The sequence below is a fragment of the Haliotis cracherodii genome, unplaced genomic scaffold, assembly GCF_022045235.1.
Source record: "Haliotis cracherodii isolate W230 unplaced genomic scaffold, xgHalCrac1.p SCAF_2, whole genome shotgun sequence".
In the NCBI taxonomy this organism is placed as follows: Eukaryota; Metazoa; Mollusca; class Gastropoda; order Lepetellida; family Haliotidae; genus Haliotis; species Haliotis cracherodii.
The window spans coordinates 38,462,692-38,476,112 of NW_027266275.1; the positions used below are offsets into that span (position 1 = coordinate 38,462,692).

Below are 13,421 nucleotides of genomic sequence, written 5' to 3' on the forward strand. Positions count from 1 at the left end.
AACAAATTTAAAACAGTTTTAAGTATTCTTAAGAAAGACATGTCACAATAAACGTTCCAAAAATGGAAGCATAATTACAGATATAAATTGTTAACATGATGTAAACATGATAATATGTCAATTCAAAAGAAAATTATCCATATATAATATTACTTTCAGTATTCTGACCAAAAATATTAACTGAGTTCTAATTTAATAAAATGAATTAGTTATTAGGGAAATATTACTTCAAATAAACTAAACACGACAAAGCTTGAGGAAAAGAGGTGAGAGGGAGGAGAGTATTAGTAAGCTGACAATGGTTAGCAGTGAAAGTGTATATGAGTAAAAAAAACTTGTGTGTTAGAAATTGGAATTAATATGAAAATATATGCAAAAAAATTGTAAGAGAGAAAGTATGTAGGACACAAGTGTGGAGAGTGAAGCAACGAAATCAACCCCAACCGAATGTCCTAGTGAGGAGCATTGTTAGTAGAAAAGGCTATGCTAGCTACTGCATGCCTATCAAGTAATCTTATCTCACTCTTCTCAGCTGCTGTCTTAGGGCTGGAGGGCAGGGCAATGGAACTAGTTGTGTGACACATACTCTGCCCACTGATTCCCTGCTGTTCCAACACTTCGTCAATACTGCCACCATCTCCTTGAGTACGAGGGCTGGAACAAATGGACATGTGAAGCATGATTCTAAACACTTCATATTATGTGAGTCACCAAGTGACTGTTTGTTTTGTTTTGTTTGTTTCTTAATACCACACTCGGCAATATTCCAGCTATATGACGGCGGTCTGTATATAATCGAGTCTGGACCAGACAATCCATTGATTGACATCATGAGCATCGCTAAATGCAATTGGAATACTCATGACAAGCATCAACCAAGTCAGCGAGCCTGGCCACACGATCCCGTTAGTCGCCTCTTACAACCAAGTGACTGAGTGAGCTTGCTTTAATGCCGTTTTGAACAAGAATTCAGTTATAATACTGCATTTATTACTTCATTTTGTTATGCCAATTTATATACTTAACTGCAAGTGAACTGTAATTGATACATGGAAATTAATAATTACCTCCCTTGAACTGTTTAGTTGTAATCAATCAGAGACAACCAATGGGCAGAACATCACTTAATTTGTTGACTACAAATCAGACACTATAGTATTATGGACACTATTGCATGAGGCATGTGATACTGACCTCTGATTGAGCCCCTTCTGTACCATAGCCAGTGCCAGGGCAGCCGACTCCACTTCCTCTCCCGTATACCCCAGAACTTCCGAGTCCACTGTATATAGCATTGTATTCACTAGGTATGAACAGAGTTAATAGCATGTCATTTCTCACAGTAACATTGATGCTCAACCTACATTTTGCGGCCTTGTCTTTCTCATTGGATGGTTTACATAATTTTGTTTTCTCATAACATTGGGTCAGCTGTCAAAATATAAAATATATTACTGCTAAAGCATAGTAGCTCACCTGGCTATGTAGCAAAATTCACAAATGTTGCTGTTAGCATTCATATTCAAATATGTTGAGCATTAATACTGAAGATTAAAAACACTTAAATCCTAATGATTTCATTTTCTTTGGTTTGTTTGTTGTTCAACGCCACACTCAGCAATCTTACAGATAAATAATGGCAGCATGTAAGTTCTTGAGTCTGGACAAGACAATCTTGATCAACTTTATCAATAATGGAATTACGTTTTGACATCAACATTATCAATAATGGCATTACGTTTTGACATCAACATTATCAATAATGACATTACGTTTTGACATCAACATTATCAATAATGGCATTATGTTTTGACATCAACATTATCAATAATGACATTACGTTTTGACATCAACAATATCAATAATGGCATTACGTTTTGACATCAACATTATCAATAATGACATTACGTTTTGACATCAACTTTATCAATAATGACATTACGTTTTGACATCAACATTATCAATAATGACATTACGTTTTGACCATCAACTTTATCAATAATGACATTACGCTTTGACCATCAACTTTATCAATAATGACAAAATGTTTTGACATCAACATTATCTGGACCCAGACAACATGTTACTCAAGACACTGTATACTCGCTACACAAGGGAAAATGGGATATTAGTGTTAGTATCTCATATCAGTGTCAGGGCTTGGACACATTAGTAGGAAATGCAATCATTTTGTATATCATTGCAAAGTGTTAGTTGTAAAATATACATAGTATATTAGTTAAGATAATAACTTCTCTTAGGACAAGAGGTCCTCAGCCACAAGCAAGGGGAACTGTTATTTGGCACATAGAATAAATATATCACATAGGAACTCACCTGACTGGCTCTGAGCGGAATTTCTGCCACTTGGAGGTGTCAAGTCAATAGGTTGACCTGCCGGTGAGAGGGGCGTCAAAGTTGCTGTACTCTCCCTGAACAGAAATGAACATCAGTTCACTGACATACGAAAGGCAAATACATCAGAGTCTGACGTCTGCCGGGTTGTCACTATGAACATGCAGAATACAATTCCACTTATCATACCTCCATGTCAGAATGATGAGATCTGATTGGTCCACATGATCTTGATAAAATACTGTGTAACCTGCCTTGGAGGGTAATAAATTTCTCAGCGAGGTAATAAATATGCCCCATGAGGCGGCACATGGATTTCTGATAGGCTAGATAAATCCCTTATACCCTGCTTCAAAGCAAACAGCTGCAAAAAGTCACATGACATAGCACAAGTTAACCTAAGCTCAATTGAACAGCTGTTTTCTATCAAGTTTGAAATATATTTGTGTTAATTCTTTTACAATGTCACATTAAAACATGTCGGTAGGATAAATTCTTTGCAGCAGGATCACGAGGGGTACATGGGGTTTAATGTTAGGTTTTATACCATTCGGCTCCGGGGTGCATAAAACCCCATGTACCCCTCGTGATCCTGCTACAACATATATTATTTTACAGGGGGTGTGAGTGGGTGTTGGAGATTTTTCTTGGAGACTGAAATTTTCTCAGTCACTGCTTCAATGTCTATTTTCCTGCAAGGAAGAATTTGACATTTCCTTTTTTATAACACATTCCTGTCAAGTCATGTCCAACAAACAACATTGTTTGTGAGCAAAATCTAAGACAACGTTTCAAGTGGACTTCTGGTCACAAAATGCATCCTACTCCTCTCATTTAACAGACAAATCATAGTTTGCCATACAGAAACATCTGTCTATAGTTATTATAGTCAGGTGTCTGTCTCACTGTGGGTGCCAGTATCCCTTGCTAGTTTTTGAGCTGACTAAGGAAGATTGGATGGTTACGGTCAGGGACTTGGCGAACAGCTGGTAATCGGGCCCTCTGATGGCGGGGATTGTTGCTCATGCATATAGTGGCTGACTTGTCTGGTCCAGACTTGATTATTTACAGGCCGCCGTGATGCATCAACAGTCACTTGCTCTGCGACTCTCATCACTAATGTGTCATGAACATTCCTCAGTTCCATATGAAACATGGCTAGCCACTGTGTCCTAGTAAGTTTGAAAAAAGTTGATCTAAACTCACTTTTTTTGCTTCCTAACTAAATTTTATGATGTTTTATGATGCACCATTACAATATCTAGGATACTAATGATCCTCTAGGGATAGGTCTGGAGGACTTTCAAAATTTAAAAAAATCAGCAATGATTTATATGTAATTGAGGATAATTCTTCTCTGGGTGACTCATTGCATTTAACTTTTTAATTCTATCCTTGTGACAGACCTGTATTAATAATATTAATAATTTAATAGTGATATTAATAAAAAGATTAAGAAAAAACAACATAGTGACATGAACATCAAAATGATCAAATATCCCTGCATTTGCACTGACCTACTTCCAGTATCACTGCAGGTACGTGACCCACAGCAACACGCTTGCCGCAGGCCGGCTGAAAGTCCATTTGCTTCTCGTACACATCCAAAAGTAAACCTTAACTTGTGAGGTCCTCAAGACAGGCTACAAGAGGAGTTTGGGTGGGTCGCAACCAGAGAAGAAACCTCCTTAATTACTCAAAAATCACTGCTGATTTCTTGAAGTAATTTTCGTATAATTCTTCTCTGGGGTGACTCATGGCATAATCCCCTGACTCCCTTAGGGTCCTCTCTGACAGATGTTGGCATGCACAATCTAGAGGATCAGTGACCTCGATGAGCCATATGATGTCCTTGTCCTTGTCCTTAACCATGAACCAGTTCTAGGTGGAATCGCGAACAGCGAGAAATTTACATTCACCTTTGACAATAAGCAAACCATCAGTGAGTGAGTGAGTGAGTGAGTTGGGTTTAATGCCGCTTTTAACAGTATTCCAGTCATATCACGGCGTGTCAGCTTAATGTGGGAGGAAAGCCCGAAGTGATGCAGGTCTCAGACGTTTACCACTTCGGTGAAACCCACGAGAACGGGTATGGTGCTGACAAACCTAGAAACATAATCTGTGCAAACCTTGATTTGAACCATAGGTTTCTGGCGTGCCCAAGGGATGCAACTCTGCACAGCGAATCGGTGCCTTAGACGACTGGGCCACCCGTGCCCCCAAGCAAACCATGAACCAGTTAGGATCATATAGTTCTAGGTGGACTCGCGAACAGCAAGAAATTTACATGACGTCACCTCTGACAATAAGCAAACCATGAACCAGTTAGGATCATATAGTTCTAGGTGGACCGACTTCTGAGTGCAGTAATATATTGTCATAAATACCCTCTCTAGAAAACCTACCCTAATTCCACATCTTCTGAACTGAATGAACCTAGACTTGACCTTGACAATCCATCTGAAGATGTCTGACTCACAATCGGAGCTGCCTTATTTGATTGGCCAGAGTTGCCTCCCTTTGAAGAGAATCCATCACCTGGATCTCCATTTCTCATTTGAACACCTGTTTTGTCCTCCATATTGTCTGACATATCCTTGATGGAATCCTCCCTGGATATGGGGTCAGAGCTGACGGAGCTGTGGGGAGACTTCCTGGACTTGGCGGTCACTGACCCTGATTCACTGAACACATCAGCATCGTCCTCATCAAAGCTGACAATGTTTGCTATCTTCTTCTTTTTCTTTTTTTCCTTCTTTTTGGCACTCTCTGCAATTTCTACAAACATACAAAATCTCTTTAACTTTATAGACTACATAGAATGTCATATGGCTTTTGGCGGCAAATCTAATTTTTATTGCCATTTACATCCCTAGCAAAAAAATGCATCAAACAATGGACCTACCCTACCATTGTCCCCAGCTAGGAAACAAGGGAGCTACCTTTGTCCCTGGCTGTGGAAAAAGGGTCCTATCATTGTCCCCGGCTATGAAACAAAGGACCTACCTTTGTCCCTGGCTATGAAACAAGGGACCTACCATTGTCCCCGGTTAGAAAAAACAAGGGACCTACCATTGTCCGTGGCTGTGGAAAAAGTGTCCTATCATTGTCCCTGGCTATGAAACAAGGGACCTACCATTGTCCCTGGCTGTGGAAAAAGGGACCTACCATTGTCCCCGGCTATGAAACAAGGGACCTACCTTTGTCCCTGGCTATGAAACAAGGGACCTACCATTGTCCCCGGTTAGAAAAAAGAAAGGACCTACCATTGTCCGTGGCTGTGGAAAAAGGGTCCTATCATTGTCCCTGGCTATGAAACAAGGGACCTACCATTGTCCCTGGCTGTGGAAAAAGGGACCTACCATTGTCCCCAGCTATGAAACAAGGGACCTACCTTTGTCCCTGGCTATGAAACAAGGGACCTACCATTGTCCCCGGCTCGACAAAAACAAGGGACCTACCATTGTCCCTGGCTGTGGAAAAAGGGTCCTATCATTGTCCCTGGCTATGAAACAAGGGACCTACCTTTGTCCCTGGCTGTGGAAAAAGGGACCTACCATTGTCCCTGGCTATGAAACAAGGGACCTACCATTGTTCCCGGCTATGAAACAAGGGACCTACCATTGTTCCTGGCTATGAAACAAGGGACCTTCCATTGTCCCTGGCTATGAAACAAGGGACCTACCATTGTCCGTGGCTGTGGAAAAAGGGTCCTATCATTGTCCCCGGCTAGGAAACAAGGGTCCTATCATTGTCCCTGGCTATGAAACAAGGGACCTACCATTGTTCCCGGCTATGAAACAAGGGACCTACCATTGTCCCCGGCTATGAAACGAGGGACCTACCATTGTTCCTGGCTATGAAACAAGGGACCTAATATTGGTTCTGGCTATGAAACAAGGGACCTACCATTGTTCCCGGCTATGAAACAAGGGATCTTCCATTGTCCCTGGCTATGAAACAAGGGACCTACCATTGTCCCTGGCTATGAAACAAGGGACCTACCATTGTTCCTGGCTATGAAACAAGGGACCTTCAATTGTCCCTGGCTATGAAACAAGGGACCTACCATTGTCCCTGGCTATGAAACAAAGGACCTACCATTGTCCCTGGCTGTGGAAAAAGGGTCCTATCATTGTCCCCGGCTAGGAAACAAGGGTCCTATCATAGTCCCTGGCTATGAAACAAGGGACCTACCATTGTTCCCAGCTATGAAACAAAGGACCTACCATTGTCCCCGGCTATGAAACAAGGGACCTAATATTGGTTCTGGCTATGAAACAAGGGACCTACCATTGTTCCCGGCTAGGAAACAAGGGACCTACCATAGTCCTCTGCTAGGAAACAAGGGACCTACCATTGTCCCCGGCTATGACTGCATGGGGCTCCTCCTGAATGTCCAGAGCCGACCCCTGATCAGCAGTGTTGTTGACATGTACATTGTTAGACAGATGGTGTGCTCTGTTCAGCTCTGGCCGGTCAATGGTGATAGCAAATAAAATAGAACCAAGACCTGCAGAAGAATGTACAGATTTTGATAAAAGAATACTTTTTTATTTCACATAATAAAATATTACATATAACTTAAACCAAATGCTAAATGAAAAGACACAATTCTTTTCCTGAAATAGGTCCTATTTTTTAGCATTTAAAATAAAAACATTTAAAACTTTTGACTGAGAGAGTAACACCAAACAGATCCAAGATTATGACTTTTGCATAGTGGTAAATTTACTTTGTAAATTCATTTTTGGCTAGTCGTATGCCTTTGTCTGTGACTTCACAAGAGCTAACCCTGTACTTGAGAGTTATCTCCCTTCTTACTTACAACTTGTTGCTGGTTTACAGACAAGATTGAATATTAAGTGAGGCAGCTATGACTGGCAATGGATCATAGTTGTATGGAAAATGTAAGGTAACTACGTCCGCCAGTGTCAAATGGGCCTCAGCTGTAGATAGTTGTACAGCTTGCAGTAAAGTAGGAAAATGACACCTGGAGCATACGAGTAGGGCAAATTTGTGTAAAGCATTAGAAGATATTGCATATTTTAAGTCACATGCAATAGCACTGCTACAATGGATGACTGACACCTACCGGCCGACATCATGGGCAGCATGCTGCTTCTCTCTTGGTCGCGGAGGAATGCCCATTCTTCATAAAATTGACTGAAAGTAAAAGACAAAGTTTGTGTTTCCAGATTTGCTGCTTCAGTATTCTTTACACACTTGCTCAGTCTTTCCTTCGTAGGTTATCATGCATCACATTCCTTCAAAGCTGCCTGGAGAACTGAAGGTCGGTGGTTCGATACCCTGCAGCGTCATAACAAAAGGTGTTAAAGGTGTTACCCTCCCTGGAGCTTGCCATTAAGGGGCTAAAACACCGACAAGTCAGCTCGGAGTCAGTATACTGTGACTGAGGGGGGTATTCATGTTAAACGGTTGCAAGGTATCTCAGGGGGCTAGCAGTATAAAATTGGCATTTGTCCGGACTAGTACAATGTGCCTGTCTCTCTCCACTATCCTCACTATCGACATGAGCTTGTCTCTTCCCACCATCTCCCCTGAGCATGTACTCGCTATCAATGAACCTCTCTCTCCACTGTCTCCCCTGTCCTCACGATTAATGAGTCTGTCTTTTAACACTATCTCACCTGAGCATGTCCTCGCTATCGATAAACATGTGCATGTATCTCTCCAGGGAATGTTCATTGAATGAAGCTCTGAGCCAAGCCCGTCCTCGTCCAGCATCAGTGTTGATGGTCTTGAGGTTGGCGAAGCGTTGTAGTTCATGTTTAGTCAGGACCTCCTTTGCATACTGCCAGAAGGCTGGTGAACACAAACACTCTCATCAGAACTCACACCATGCGGTACAAAACTGTCATCACAGCTTCACCTACTCGTACTGGCACCTTTGTATGATATAAGGCAGAATGTTAATATTTTCAGATATATTCACATGTAGCTCATAATATATATATCATGCAAAACCATCTTCCCGAGGCAAGTGAGTTAACTGACTATAAAAGTCCAGTTTCCACCCTTGCCGAACTAGGCTGGTATTATGGAGTTACATTTTGGCTGGACTAACAAGTCTATGCATAGTCCAATCAAAATCGCATCCTGAAATCCGGTTCATAAACAGTCAAGCAGATTTTGGTCGATCGGAGGATTTGCAAAGCATGTGCACCGTTAACTAGTCGTCAACAGATATTTTCTAAATCTTTTCATGTTTTAAATAAAGGTGCTCACGTGATTCGATGCAAATTTGCGATGTAAGACTAGTTTTATCACAATATATAGATCTTGATTATCGATCATTTCGCCCATAACTGGGCGCCGCCGTTTTGTTTGAAGCAAATGGAAGTGATATGAGAGGTGGAATTTGATTGGTCCATAGGAGAGGCATAGAAGGGACATAACTCGTAATAGCCACTGGTGGCGCTACGATCGAGCCCAGGAATTCAAGCCTAGTTTGTCAAGGGTGGAAACTGGACTTTTAAAGTCAGTTAACTCTCTTGCCTTGGGAAGATGTCCAAAACTGTCTCTCACAGGAGATATCGCTTGGGTGAGATCAAGCGATATCTACACTGTACATATCGCTGCAATGAAATAGCATTACAATGCTTTGCAGACCATTGTGATGTCATTGGTTACCATGACATCACAATCAAATGACATCCCTAATGGCTCTGCTACTGAAGCTGTTAGCAGTACTTTTTACACTTAAGACACTGCTTATTACTGTCTACAAACTGAAAAAGTTGGAAGAATGATGTTGGATGTTGGATGATGAATAAAAACACTCGTTGATAAAAGTGGAAAAATCCTCGACAAGCCTCGGAGTTTTCCCACTTTTATCAACTTGACATGTGTTGATATATTTGATATCAAAAGACACTCGGGTGAGATTCTCTCATGTACTAGATACTGTAAGGGTTAAACATGTACTAGATACAGTAAGGGTTAAACATGTACTAGATACTGTAAGGGTTAAACATGTACTAGATACTGTAAGGGTTAAACATGTACTAGATACTGTAAGGGTTAAACATGTACTAGATACTGTAAGGGTTAAACATGTACTAGATACTGTAAGGGTTAAACATGTACTACTATACCCAATTATCATCCGCATTCAGAAAATCCTATCTGCTAAAAAAAACCTAATTGGGTTTCTGATAGAAAATAATAACGATTTACACTATAATGTTTTTGTGGATATTTTATACACTGTCACTTATGATCCTTAGGTTCTGTCATACAAGAGGAAAATGATATTTCCCATCAACAGATGGAGAGTGTTCAATAGTTACCAGGCTCAGGATCAATATTCTTGATGTCATTGAGGAAATCTGTCACTTTTGACAGCCCTGCTCTCTCCGTCACCTGCCTGAAAAACATACACAGACAAACTGAACATGTACGGCCTTTGACCTGGTAATAAACATAGAATTTTGTGTAAACATGAACTTAAGGTTTAATGTGCCCTGATGTGTGGCTCATCAATGGTGACCGCCTTGGTGGTCAAGTGGACAGGGCAGAAGGTCTGGGTTCAATCTCCGACAGTGTCACACCAAAAGGTGTTAAAAGATGGTACTTGTGTTACCCTGACTGACTCTCAGCATTAAGGGGCTAAAACAAGGACAAGTTGGCTTCAAGTCAGTATACTGTGTCTGAGTTGGGTATTCATGTTAAACTGCTGCATGGTATCTCAGTGGGCTAGCACTATAGAATTACAATTAGTCCAGACAAGTACAATCACACACACACTCACGCACACACACAGACATGTTTGCATGTCACTATATAAGTGCAATAATCTTGAACGTAATGTTAAACCCCATTTCACCTCATTGATGGTGTGTCAGCTGGACGTGGAAAACATATTTCTGTATCCTTGTAAGCTATATTATGCAGCTATCTATTGGGTATATCAAGGTGACCCGCCATCAATCCTAGTGGTTGATGGTGTGAGCATCTTCTTATTCTGGGAATGTATACTGACATAGTATCACAAAGTTTAACAGTTACTGGTGACCTGTAATCAATCGTGTTGCAGGCAAACCAGGGGTTGATAATATGAACATCTTCCATCTTTAGGAGTGTGCAATGTGACAGTATCAGACAGTTTAACAGTTACTGGTGACCTGTCATCCATCATGTTGCAGACAAATCAGTGGTTGATAATATGAACATCTTCCATCTTTAGGAGTGTGTAATGAGACAGTATCAGACAGTTTAACAGTTACTGAATATGTGACCTGCAACTGGTGGTTGATGGTGTGAGCATCTTCCTATTCAGGGAGTGTATACTGACATAGTACCACAAAGTTTCTACTCCTGCAGGGTACAATGCGACAATATCACAGTTTTGCAGACACTAGGTTTATCAATAAACTCGCTAGAAACAACTGCAGATTTCCCTGTCATTTGTACTACGAGAATCACTTGAATCTACACCATCCTCCTTGACAAATGTAATTCATGCACAACATTTACTCGAGAGTGCTATAATGAATGAAGAAAAACTTGTCACATTCATAATTCAACAACCTCTTCTGAGTTAGCCAATCTGGTTCATTTAGACTGGATCCTATCAACACATTCAGAGCTATAATATATCTAAGTTTCGTGGTCATGATGCCAAATAGCAGATCTATCATAATATGGCTGTACTTCATGCTCAATTCTGCATTGAATGCTTGTATAAGAGAAAAGAAGATATGCTATGAAAATGCAGTAAATGTAGACAGTCTGACCTAGACACCCTCCTGACCCGTGAAGATCCGGGTTAAAATAGGTCTTTAGCAACCCATGCTTGTCATAAAAGGTGACTATGCTTGTCGTAAAAGGCGACTACCGGGATCAGGTGGTCAGGCTCACTGACTTGGTTGATGCATGTCATTGTATACCAATTGGTGGGTCCGTGCTCTTGATATCAATCACTGGATTGTCCAGCCCACATTTGATTATTTTCAGTCCGCCGTCATATAGCTGGCATACTGCTGATTGCAGCATTAAACAACAAACAAACCCACAAAACAAGATATCTCCCGTGAGGAGTTATACCAGTACACACTGCACTTACTTGATGGCAGAGAGAGCCTTGTTGTTCTTGCGCATGCCATGTTGTAGTGCCGCCTCCCACGCTGCACACAGACAGGACACCCTGCACACCGGGAACACATTTACACCACTGCTAATACACAGTATAGACTTAACACTAGCCCTGTGGCTTGTCAAAGGGCTAGCAGAACGACAGAAAATGTAAACATTATAAACATTGTTTTTTTTGTTCAAGCAGGACTTGCTACAAACTCTTGAGGACCAGTTAAACAAGGTTTACACCAGTCCATTGGCTAGTCTTTAAAAAGTGAATTTATGTCTACACTGTTTTCACTTAATGTACCACTTAACAATACTTCATAAAGAATAAGTAACACAGAGAAGTGATCGGAATGGGTAATGTACAACAGCCACTCTAATGTTAACCCTGTTTAAAAACAAATGTGTCAAGATGTCAGTTCAAAGACTAAATACTGTAGGTATAACATATTTTGTCAGTGTTAACCTGTGAGTATTATTCTTATTAAGTTATAAGTAATAATCATCATGAATATACGTTACTGTTTATCACCATTATTTTCTTGCACTTCGTTGTTGACAAAAAAGGATACAATGTGTAAATTGGCAAACAGTCTTGAAAGACTCCAATTAAATTCAGACACTGTGTTAGGGAAATTGAACCACTAAAAAACTGCATAAACAATTAAGATTCTTTTTTCATGATTTTGTAGAAAGTTTTGACCTATTAGCTACAGTGATAATCATAATCTACAGTTTGAAAAACTATACTTATTTGTTATTTCACATTTTACTGGAATATGTAAGGATTTTCTTTTTTTTAAATGAAAATTAAAAAAACATGCGGCAGACTTTGTGATGGCGTCTGAGGACCAAGACTATGTTTTTTGGCCTTAGGTTTCAAAAGGGGTGTGGGGAGGGGAGGATTTGGGGGTCAGGACAGCCTATGGATCCTGTCAGTTGCATTTATCTACTGACTGCACTTCCAATGTAGTTATCATATTTACCTGCTGTCTGCATCGGTGGCAAGCTCTGATCGTCCGCCAAATCTCACCTGACACTGTAATTACAGGAAACCATTGAGGTAAACCTTCAACGTATGGAAGCATTTTTGAAACAATGGCTGACTGACACTTGCAGAGTGAGGATGGAGAACAAGGTGTGTGCATGTTATGTCATTGTTAGCAATATTCAAGCCAAGCCTGATCACCTGGTCTGCTTCAGCAAATTTTGAATGTACCAAATCAACATATGCTTAAGAGGCAAATAAAATGATTATTTCATGATTTCTTGGCTCAACAGAATGCTTTTCTGTGTTTGTTTTTTAATGCCTCATACTGATATATTCCAACTTAATGACAGTGGTTTGAAAAAAATCAATCAGGACCAGATGAACCAGTGATTGATATCACGAGCTTTGATCCATGCCGTCAGGGTAAGATGACCTGCTATCCACCAAGTCACCTACTGTGACAACCTGATTCATTTAGTCACCTTGTACAGCAAGCACACATAGCTGGGGCCTATTCTAACCTGGAATCCCAGTGGGGCCCAACTGAATGCAAAATGATACAAAGGAATAAACAACTGACCTGTTTAACAGCATCAAGAAGTCGAGTAAGGAGATTCTGTCTTTCAGTGAAATGACAATCATCACCTGCAATATCAAAACAAAAACATTTTATTGAAGTAAATATAAGTTAGGTGCTAGTTGATCTGTTAAAACACACCCTGCCACACCTTGCATTGCTTAAATATAACTGCTGGGAACACCAAGAACAAGCCCCACACTGTCTCATGTTAGCGATTATGCATCTTTGACACAGGGAAGGAACATCAGTTATATGGTAGGTTCCATCTGTTCCTGGAATCCTAATTTTCAGCAAAATAACATATTTTAACAGACTACAGTAATGTTTTCCACAACCAAAATGAGGTAGGCCATGTATGAGGTTATACAATACCCCTTAGCAGAAGGCCAT

At 40.5% G+C, this 13,421-nt stretch overlaps 1 protein-coding gene across 1 annotated transcript in view; it reads right to left on the reverse strand.

Moving 5' to 3' along the window:
- The window catches only part of LOC139468069 (sorting nexin-29-like), a 30,982-nt gene that overhangs the window by 14,053 nt on the left and 3,508 nt on the right, over positions 1–13,421 (reverse strand). Inside the window, exons 2-12 of the mRNA XM_071249777.1 lie at positions 13,032–13,096; positions 12,447–12,499; positions 11,444–11,524; positions 9,669–9,745; positions 8,007–8,181; positions 7,451–7,521; positions 6,713–6,868; positions 4,761–5,133; positions 2,338–2,432; positions 1,195–1,282; positions 524–654 (exon numbers count right to left, since the gene is read on the reverse strand). Of these exons, the coding sequence (XP_071105878.1) occupies positions 524–654; positions 1,195–1,282; positions 2,338–2,432; positions 4,761–5,133; positions 6,713–6,868; positions 7,451–7,521; positions 8,007–8,181; positions 9,669–9,745; positions 11,444–11,524; positions 12,447–12,499; positions 13,032–13,096 (1,365 nt within the window). The remainder of the gene's footprint in view (positions 1–523; positions 655–1,194; positions 1,283–2,337; positions 2,433–4,760; positions 5,134–6,712; positions 6,869–7,450; positions 7,522–8,006; positions 8,182–9,668; positions 9,746–11,443; positions 11,525–12,446; positions 12,500–13,031; positions 13,097–13,421) is intronic.